Raw genomic sequence first — 10,911 nt, forward strand, 5'->3', positions numbered from 1 at the left:
TAATTAGAATGTTGAACTTTGGCTGATGCCCAGATTTAGAAGCAGACAGTAAGGTGACAACTGTGCCATGCTAAAGCTTGCAGCCCAAAGGGGCTGGCTCACTCTCGTAGAAGACCTCTTTAAGGAACAATGCCTATATTCTTAGACCACCAACACATGGCCACTTCACTCCAAGGCTAGTTCCTTAACTCCAAAGGGAAGAATGATCTCGTAGCGATGTAGGTGGAGAGAGCAGGGTAAAAATCTAGGTAACTTGCTATAAGTCAAGCCTCCCCAAGACAATGCCAGTTTTGCCATTGTGATAGTTTGTTTATGCTTGGATCAGGGAGTGGGACGATTAGGAGGTGTGGCCTTGTTGGAGTAGATGTGTCACTGTGGGCATGGGCTTTAATACCTTAGTCCTTAGCTGCCTGGAAGTGAGTATTCTGCTAGCAGCCTTCAGATGAAGATGTAGAACTCTCAGCTCCTCCTGCACTGTGCCTGCCTGGATTCTGCCATGTTCTCACCTTGATGATAATGGACCGAACCTCTGAACCTGCAAGCCAGCCCCAATTAAATGTTGTCCTTATGAGAGTTGCCTTGGTCATGGTGTCTCTTCACAGCAGTAAAACCCTAACTAAAACAGCCAACCCTAGGGAATCTCAAAAAACCACCAATTCTCAAGGTGGGGGGGACCTCCCACCAAGGGCTCTCATAGCCCTGGGGAAATAAAGAGATCAAGCACCCAGAAACAATTGATAAATAAATCTGCCATCAATTGGTGAATGCCCTTCCTGAAACTGGCCCCATGAGAAGACCCTAAGAAATAATAAAGTCATCCTTTTCTGCTTCTGAGCCTTCTAGAGTTTAGGGGCTACTCAGTGAATCACAGGAGGTTTGGAAATGTTCTGAGCTCCATGCATGGCCTCTGACTCATCTCTCCACCTCACTTGTTGACCTATGGCAGAATTTTCACTGGGCACTCAGGAGACCGCAGAGAAGCTAAGCTATGGAAAGTTAACTATTAAACTTAGAGAAAGGGCCTTCTCAGCTTGTTTTAAAGGTGGAGTTTTTGGAAAGAGGACTTGGCTAGGGATCACAACAGGATTCAGGCAGAGAATGGTGCTCCACTGGGCTTCAGGATCCAAACTTGGTCCTTTCTAGGTAAATGGTGTTGGGGGCAATCCCAGGAGCAATTATCGTCTATTGCTGAGTCTTGGCTTCTCCCCATTTCTTACCTCCTCTCTCTGAGATTGAATTCCCATGTTTGGAGTGAGGCATCCCGTGTTTGGAGTGAGGCAGAGGCACTGCATAGTACCTCAACTGCACTTGGAGAAGCAGAGGGTAAGAAAGATCAAGAGGAGAGAGGCAGAAGAATCAAAGGCCTGTTGGGGGCACCCAGGAGTCCCAGATAGCCACAGCACTCCCTAAAATGCAATACTCACAATACAAATATCCCTTCTCTTGGGTTTTCCACCCCTCTCAGTAACAGGATTGGGATGAGAAGAGAGGTCCGGGCCATAGCGAGATGCATACAATGTAAAACCATACGAAGTTAGCATAGAATTTGGGGAAGCCCAGAGCACTACAGACTTCTCAGTGTATATCTTGCCAGGACCTGAGAATCCTGTCTTGCTGAGGGCAGAAATTTCATTACTGCTTGGGGTCGGTGTGGGGTGGGAACACATACAAGGGTCTCTTTCTCCCCGCCCCACCTTGGAGATGAGGCAGGCTCCTCCAGGTGTCTGCTCCAGTAGGATAAGTGAGGTGGGGAGGGGAGCAGAATGCAAAATCTGTCCTGGATGACGGATCACCAGTCACCTCTGGCACTTCACCCCAGGTTGGCTTCATAGGGGCTTTGAAAGAGGGTGGCATCCTGTGATGTCATAGGGTAGTACTCCATGGTATGAAGATGATTCCCCAGGAGAAAAACCATGCTAAGTTCTATGAGAGATTTGTAAGTGTTCCATAAAAAGCAAACAGATAGGTATCATCAAATAATTAAGTTTAACTGCTGTAGTAATTAAGCCAAAAGGTCCTAATTCTCAGGACCTTTTAGACACTAACATGACCCCATGACTCTAAGAAAGGGACATAATATGCAATGTCTTCCAAAGTGTATTTTAACAGGAAGCACTTTGGCACAGCATAGGTCAAGATTAATGGGACAGAGAACACATTTTATATTCTATATGTCACAGGGGAGACTCTCCAATGTCTTTGGTAGTTGTCTTCCAGGGTCTTGCTCTGTGAGACCTCCCCATCACTGTGCACTCACTGATCATGGCTCTGTCAGGGCCCCATAACCTTCACTGTCTTTTGCTTTTCTCCTTTCTCCTATGCAAATTTCCCAGGTCTCTGTCAGAAGTATTGGATTGGACAGAGAGGGCCCAGGGTGAAAGTGAAGCTGAAGGCCAAGACAAAGCAAGACTTGGAAGCACTCATTGGTTAGGGCCGTGGAGAGAGAACAATGGAGTCAGAGGTGTTGGCCTTCCTGCTATGGAGTTGGAGTTGTCTTTCTTTTATAAGCAGCCATCATTGGGCGGGGAGAGGACAAACAGAGAGGGATATTTACAAGTGAGAGGCAAAGAGAGAGCCAGAGGGCCAGAGGGCTCCACCCACGGAAGAGCCACAGCCTGCCAAAGTGGCTCCCTCTGCCTTCAGCAGCAGTTCTCCCTTCATGGGAGGTTGTGGGTTCCCAAACTTGGTTCCATCAGACTCTACAAAATGGTTTCCCTCCAGCCTGGTGGCCCCTGGCTGATGTCGGGAGATGAGGGTCACTGAAGGGAAGCCATAGGTCTCTAGCCCAGTAGGCTGCCCAGCCTCAGAAGCTTCCAGAATAAGATCCACATCCGAGAAAGCCACCAGCGCTTGGGTGGAGTCGCAGGAGCTCTTCTCCAGCTCACTGGCTGCAGCATAGGCTAGGGGCCCCGGGGACCGAGGGCTTGGCCAGAGCCGCCGAAGGTCTTCTCGAAAGTGAGGGTTGAAGAGCAGGTAGAGCAATGGGTTGAGGCAGGCAGGCAGAGGCAGCACCACCAGAAGGACCGACTTGACAGCCTCGGGGGTGACAGGGAAGAGGCCCAGCATGGAGGCAAAGCTGAGGAAGGCCACGGGGCAGTAGAGGAGGCCATCTGCAAAGATGAGCCAGGCCACGTGGCGCACCATGGCGCAGTCCCACACGGCCTCAAAGTCACCCCGTGGCAGGTCACAGTAGAGCTTGATGTAGGCGCCGGCCACCACCAGAAAGCAGAGCGAGTTCATCATCACCAGGGCTACAGCGAAGCCCAGGGCGGCCGGGCGGCCCTCGGGTGGGGCATAGGGCAGGCAGAGCGGGGAGGCGCCATACTCTCCCACCGAAGCCAGCGGCAGCGCTGCGGCCAGCCCGGCCAGCGCCAGGCATCCCAGTGCGCCTGCGCGGACGCTGCCAGGCGACGGCGCCTTCCCGTAGGCTCGGACGCAGGTCACAGAGATGCTGCACTGCACGGCCGCCAGTGTGAGCAGCAGCACCGACGCCTCTGAGCCCAGGACTGCCAGGAAGCCCGTAGCCTGGCAGCCCAGCCCGCTCTCCCAGCGGGCTCCATACTCAGCGAACTGACCGTAGGTCAAGGCGTCCACCGAGGCCAGGAGACCACAGGAAATGCCCGTTAGGGCGTTGGCGCCTGCGATCGCACCCACCACAAGCTTGACGGGGGACAGCGGGCTGGGCCCGCTGGCAAAGACTGTCAGCAGCACCAGCCCATTACAGAGTACGGAGAGCAGCACGATGGCCCACACAGCAAGGCGGATGCCCCAGCTCTCAAAGAGGTGCTCGCAGGGCTTGAAGGGGCCTGTGTGAAAGAGGAGCAGAGATAGATGTAAGCCCAGAGCCAGAGCTGCCAGAACCCAGCTCACTGGTAAAGCCAGGCTCTATGATCAGACAACTCCTAACTCAAAGGAAACCAACAGGAGAGAATTTCTGTCTCAGAAATAGAGACTTGAAAACTCAAAAAACAAAACAAAACAAAACAAAAACAAAAACAAAACCTCCTGAAAATGGGGTGGGAGAACTAAGAGGAACCTGGGAAGAAAAATACACAGAAATAGATGCGTGATGCAGTGCAAACCCAGACCCGAGGAAATGCTAAGAAATTTAGTCTTCCTAAAGGAACAAGATTTGGAGAGATAGAAGGAACAAACTGTCCCACAGAAACGAAGAGATGTTCAGGCTAGAGCAAAGGCAAAATGAGGAGCTGTCCAGAGTCAACTACTTTATGGTGGTGACTCTGCCCAAGCCATCATTGCCATTTCCACGGTTGGTCGAGAAGTCCTGAGTAGACTTATTAGGCTGGCTCTCCCTTGCTTTGAGTACACTTTATGTTTATCGTGCAATCAGTATTTGGAAGACAAAGGGCATAATCGAAATACAGAAAACTTTGCCAAGTATAGCAGTTCACATCTATAATCTCAACACTTAGGGAGCTGAGGCAGGAGGGGATATGTGTGAGGCTAGCCTGAGATGATAGTGAGACCCTAACTAAAAACAAAGAAAAAATACTTTGAACTTCTCAAATTTTCCAACTTGACCCCAGAGTAGATTGGTAAGATCCTGGCCTCTTTCCATCTCTTTCCCCAATGCTATTCTTAAGTCACCTTGTAACTTTTGGGCATAGTATTTCTACATTTCCTTTGGCTCTAGACTTGTTTTTCAATGTATTGCTAGGTGGCTTGGGAATTTAGCAGATTTCTGTGGGAGGTATTTTAGAAAACATTTTTCTGATTATGAAATAATAGGTGGAAATTTGAAAATATAGCATGGCAAAATTTAAACTGAATGGCCTCACCTCTCAAATAGAACTCCTTATTTTGGCATATTTTCTTTCAGGTTTTAATATGTATATTTAAAATAAGTTGGGATTTTATTCTTCTTAAATTAAGCTTTGCATACTCCTCACAATCTCAAAAAAAAAAAAAAAACCACATGTTTTTAATGGCTGTATAATTAGCAATTTATCTGACAATTTGTGTGAGCTATTTTAAAACCAAGTTCAAGTTGGACTTTGTTTTCCAGAACTTTCTCTTTCACCTCATCCTTGTTTGTTGCTGATTTTCAGACATGAAATTCTCGAGGCAGAGCCACTGAAGCACCAGTTTCCTAGCAAAATATGAGTCTGCTTCTTTCCCCCATCCGCCACTAGAGGGTGCACTTTGCCACTAAGCGCTAAAAGCTTGTAAGAAGCAAGGTCAAGGCTGAAAGCTTTCTGGGCAAAGAAAGGTTTTAAGCCAAAGAAATCTGGAAATCTGGAAAACGAAGGTGGGATGAAATAAGAACAGCTAACTGTTTGTAATTTTGTGTTCATTCTGAACATCTCTTGACCCACACAGCACTGTGCTGTTTTCTGGCATGGCCTGCTGGCGTTTTATTGTTTTGGTTTGGCTTTTTTGAGACAGGTTCCCACTATGTAGCTCTGGCTGTCCTGGAACTCGAGACATAGATCAGGCTGGCCTCAAACTTAGAGATCTGTGTGCCTCTGTGTCCTGAGTACTGGGATTAAAGGCACACACTACCATTCCTGGCTCTGTTCACATTTTATACACAGGGAAGGGACTCTACTCACTTAAAATCGAACAAATGAAAAACTTGGGTTGTTTGGCATCAAGAAAAAAGAGCCCCTCCCCTTTCTTTCCAGCAACCTGGCTCTCATGGCCCCAGGTTAGACTCCAGAGGAGGCTTTCCTGGCTCTAAGGAAGTACTTTAGAAATTATTCAAAATCGTTCCACTCTAGAAGACGTTAATAAAGAGATTTCACTCTTCTCGGGATAGAGCAGGTGATCTTTCAGAGCTTCTCCTGGCCCTATGAGTCTGTGGTATGTGTGTGTGTTTGAGGGCATGCTCAAAAAGTAGCCCCAGCAATGACATCAAGACATCCCTCACTTCTCTTCTCTCTCCCATGAGAACAACTTACTCCTAGATGCATAACCTTTGATTTGGCTGAATTGGGAAGGCTGCTTGACCTTTCCCAACCCTGCTGCTTCCCCTGTATAGACACCCAAGAGAAAAAAATTCCAACCCCTCCTGACAAGGATTATACCCCACCCTCACCCCTGCAGGTTGAGCTTTGGGCAAAGAAAATATCTGCAACATAGACTGTAGACATGCTAAAGTGGTTTCTCACCCAGGCAATCGGGTGTCCGCTCCCCAGCCCCCAGCTCCCCAGCTCCATCTCACCTGGAACAGGGCTGCACTGGACACTGGGGTGTGGCTTTGAGTCCTCTGTCCCCATCTGGAGCTCATCCAGGTCTAGGTCATCTAAGAAGGGAAGACAGAATATGTCTAGAGTTCTGGGTGTCTGTCTCTGCCATTAAAGCTCCACTTTTGTCTTAACTGACTAAAGTTAATGTCTTTTATTTAAGCTGCTATCTCTCTACCTAACTGTTCAACACTGCTTATTCATCAGCCCTGCTATTTCTACTCTTGGGTGCCAGTATTTGGACAGCTACATGTTCTCCGCTTGCGGGTATTGTATTCATCTAGTTCTCTGCAAGAGACATTTCACTCTCCGCTATTCTGCATTTCCTTGTGCCCAGTCATCTTTAGCCCATGAGTGCTACACAGAGTGTGGCTCGTGGCTGATCTAATAAAGAGAGCTAGTGATGACACATTTCTTCTTCAAGCTGTCCCGTGGTTACATAGTTCCTCCTCGAGCTAGCCTATCATTGCTGTTCCATGTCCTATTATGAACACTGCACATGAAGAAGAATGTTGGAAACTGGGAGAAAGTGGTACATGCCTTGAGTCCCAGCACTGGGGAGGCTGAGGCAGGTGGATTTCTCTGAGTTCAAGGCCAGTCTCGTCTAGAGAGTGACTGCAAAAAAAGCCAGGGAAAAAAAAAAAAAAAAAAAGGAGAAAGAGGTGGTGGTGGGAGGAGGAGGAAGAGGGAGGGAGGAAGAGAGGGAGGAGGAAGAAGAGAGGAGAGGGGGAGGGAGGAGGAAGAGGAGGAGAAGGAGGAGGAGGAGGAGGAGGAGGAAGAATGTTGATGCTGGGCATGGGAGGACATGCCTGTGATTTCAGGATTTGTGAGGTAGAGGCAGGAAGATCAGGAGTTCAAGATCATCTTCACCTACAAAGCAAGTGTGAAGTAAGTCTGGGCTACACAAAACCTTTCTCAATAGCAAACATGAAGACTTGAGTTCAGAGCCTCAGCAGACGCATGAAAGCCAGGCACAGTGGCATGCATCTGTGCCCTAGCACAGGTGGGACACACAGATGGAGAGGACGGGGTTGAGATGGGGAGGCTGGGGTTGATGGAGACAGGAGGATCCCTCTATCTCCCGGCCAATCAATCTAGCCAATCCGTGATCTCTGGCCTCAGTGGAAGGCCTAGTCTTAGAATATAAGGTGGAAAGCAATAGAGGAAGACATGCCCTATAGCCACATAAATACACACACACACACACACACACACACACCAGTGGTTTCTGCACCGAGGCTGATGTCTAAGGGTCGAAGTGCCTCATCAGCTCCCTCTATCACAGGAGAAGTAGATGGCTTTGCTTGTCTTCTCCCCATCTTTGGCTCACAAAGTCAGGTTCCTGTGTAGCTCTTTCCTCCCCACTTACACAGGTAAACATCTGTTAGGAGTTTCCCAGAAGACTGGAATATTGTGGAGCTGCCCTTGACCTAGCCAGCTTCAGGGCAGGTGGAAGGCCCTAGTGTCCCCACTGTGTCCTGGCATTTCCTTTTTTTCCTCTACCTTTCATTCCCCACCTGCCCACGTGCTCCAGAAAGGATTTCAGTGACTCTTTAAAATCAAAATGCATGAATGAAATACAAGAGGTGAGACCTACAGACTGTCTGAGGCTGGGAAAGTCACGGCCAAGGTGTTAAGTAACCACTCTTCAAATGAGGAGGAAATCGAATCTGGCTGCAAAGGCAGCTCCTGGCTTTCTTTCTGCTCCTTTGCTTTCACAGGAAGTAGGGGGCCCTGCCCCAGCTCCTGTTACAGGCAGCAGGCAGCCCACTAACTCAACAGGCCCGTGGTTCTCCAAGACCTAAACCCAGCGGAAAGTTTCACCTTGTGGAAGGAAATTTCCATTTCTCTTTCCAGCCCCCTTTTACTCCCCCAAGGAGTCTGCAGCAGACATCCGGGGCTGTCCCTGGGGGATAGCTGCCTGCTGGCCCTGTGAGTTGCCAGGCTCCTCCTCCTCCTCCTCTTGGGAGTCTGTACACTCTTTGGGAGATGCTTCTGTCCTGTTTCCATTCACTAGGAGGGATGTTCTCAGAGATTCCCCAGACACTACAGGATTTGACTTCTACAATCTGGGTTCTAGATTATACAGTGACACTGTCTCCACTGGACTAACATACTTTGCCTTGCATGGAACCCTCCAGTCCTTCCTCACAACCATTGAGAAATGTATGCTCTGTTTTTACTGAGAGATAAGGAAGTTAAGGTCAGCCTAAAATATGTCGAAGGAAACCCAAATGGAACATGGTGTCACTGGGCTTGGACTGAGTTCTGTCTACACTATAACACCAGCATGAGATGCTGTAAGTGAGCCTCATGTAGCCCGGACTAGCCTTAGCCTGGTTATGTAGATTATGATAACTACAAACAACCAAACTTCCTACCTTCCCCATGGGCCTGCTGGATTCCTGGTGTGTGTGGCAGCGCCACACCCAGCTTTAGATTTAATTTTTCCTGTTCAGCTTCTCAGACACTAGGAGAAGTTCAAGATGAAAAATTTAATCTCAACAGGCAGGACTCCTTTCTCTAGCCTAACTGTACTTGTGGTGGGAACACAGGGCGCCTGGGGAGAGGAAAGCAGCCTTCGTTCCCTTCTCCCAAGACATACTTTATAGACAACCCCTCAGAACCTCTCTCTCTCTCTCTCTCTCTCTCTCTCTCTCTCTCTCTCTCTCTCTCACACACACACACACACACACACACACACACACACACACATCGGCTACCTACATCCAACTTTCTCTTTATCCCCAACTCTTCCAGAAATATATATATATATTTGACTCAAGACAACCTGTTCACTCAGCAGGGCCATGTACTCAGTGGCCACTTAAATTTCACACTTGAACTCACAAGAAGAACGGAGGCAAAGGACGTCAGCCCTGGGAGTAATACTCTCTTGCAATGTCCTGTTTAGTTCTAGGATACAGAGTAAGGCTATCCCTGTCCCCCAGAAACAGGGTTAGTTCAATTAATTTAATACCATCATCATTAGTTGCTGTGCTAATTAATTGTCTTCTGAGGACAACCAAAAGGTGAAGGACTGCAAGGGGTGGCCACTAAGACAAAGCGGTGGCCCACGGGGCAGGAAGAGTCAGAGGGGTGGCACACATGAGGGGACTCCAAAGGCCAGGAAGGTGTTGCTATTTCAGTTCCCATCCTTACGATCATTCTTTTTCAACAAGTGTTCTTGAGTATGCAAAGAGTGGGCCCCCACTAATACTTCTCTCAACCTCCCTTCTAGAGTCCTCTCCTCAGCCCCCAACACCCACAGCCCAGGTCCCCAGACACTCACAGTGGTTCTCAGCTTGTCCAGCAAGGAGACCCAGGGGCCTCTTTGGTGCCTCCTCTTCTTCTGGATGAAAGTCCTCGGTCTGCCACTGCCCAGAGGTCTTGAAGAAGCTGGCACAGATGCCGTAGGCACAGCACTGGTAGGCGTAGGGCACCTCCAGGATCCTAGGGTTGAGGAGAGAGAGAGAGGCTGCCTTAGTGTGTTTGGGATCTAAGACCTTAGTGTGAGTACCCTCAGCCCCTGGTCTTCAACCCCAGAGAGCCCTATTCCCTCTCGAGCAGCGGTTCTCAACTTTCCTAATGCTGAGACCCTTTAATACAGCTCCTTATGCTGTGGTGACTTGCAACCATAAAATTATCTCTGTTGACACTTCATAGCTACTATTACAAATCATAATATAAATATCTGTGTTTCTGGTGGTTTTAGGTGACCCCTGTAAAGGGGCCATTCTACCCTGAAAGGGTTTGAGACCACAGGTTGAGAGAACCACAACTCTAGGCATTTCTTTAGAGGAATCTTGAAGCCTGATTCCTGACCCCAAAGGACTCTGGAGAGATTGTAGTCTTCTTTTTATTCAGTTTGAGAGGGAGAGAGAAGCCTTCTGCCTATTGGTTTAGAAGTCCCCACAGCAGGCTCAGAGGTGGTAGCAATTCCCCCAAGGCCACACAGCACCCAGGGCATTCTGTTCCTCCTCAGCAGTAACTCTTGTCTAGCATTTAAGGAGGCAGTAAAGAGGCAGGGACTGGGGTGTGACTCAGCATGGAACACTTGCCTGGCAGGCACACGTCCCTTGGGTTTGATCCCAAGTGCTGGGGGGGAGGGGGACATGGAGCCTTTTTTATTTTTCTTTCTCCTTTTTCCTTTGTCTCTCCTTCCCTTCCTCTCCTTTTCCTCCTCCCCTTCATCCTTTTTTTTTCCTTTCAAGACGGGTCTTCATGTGACCCAGGCTGGCCTAAAACTCCACCTGTAGCCATGGATAACCATGAACTACCCATCTTCTTCCTTCCACCTTCCAGGTGTGTAGGACCATGCACAACACCTACCTTTATGTTCCTTCTTTATGTCTGAGTGTGTATGTACCCATGCCTGTGCACACAAGCAGAGACCAGAAGAGGGTGTCAGGGGCCCTCTTCTCTATCGCTCTCTGGCTCATTGAGAAAAGGTTTCTCTCTGAACTCTGCCTGTTTTCTTGGCTAACCTAGAAGCCAGCAAACTCAGGTAATCTTTCTGTCTCTGTACTCCTCGGTGGTGGGATTACAGGCATATATGGCATCCCAGCTTATTATATAGGTGCTGTGATCCTAACTCCTACTATCAGAACTGTGCAGCAAGAGCTCTGAACTCCTGAGCCATCTCTCCAGGCTCCTTCCTTCCTTCCTTCCTTCCTTCCTTCCTTCCTTCCTTCCTTCCTTCCTT

General features: G+C 48.7%; 1 protein-coding gene across 1 annotated transcript in view; it reads right to left on the reverse strand.

The window, feature by feature from the left end:
* Positions 1–571: 571 nt before the first annotated feature.
* Positions 572–10,911, reverse strand: part of Lgr6 (leucine rich repeat containing G protein-coupled receptor 6) — a 121,702-nt gene continuing 111,362 nt past the window's right edge. The window contains exons 16-18 of the mRNA XM_021160737.2: positions 9,499–9,659; positions 6,185–6,265; positions 572–3,806 (exon numbers count right to left, since the gene is read on the reverse strand). Of these exons, the coding sequence (XP_021016396.1) occupies positions 2,551–3,806; positions 6,185–6,265; positions 9,499–9,659 (1,498 nt within the window). The 3' untranslated portion in view covers positions 572–2,550. The remainder of the gene's footprint in view (positions 3,807–6,184; positions 6,266–9,498; positions 9,660–10,911) is intronic.

The sequence above is a fragment of the Mus caroli genome, chromosome 1, assembly GCF_900094665.2.
Source record: "Mus caroli chromosome 1, CAROLI_EIJ_v1.1, whole genome shotgun sequence".
Classification (NCBI taxonomy): Eukaryota; Metazoa; Chordata; class Mammalia; order Rodentia; family Muridae; genus Mus; species Mus caroli.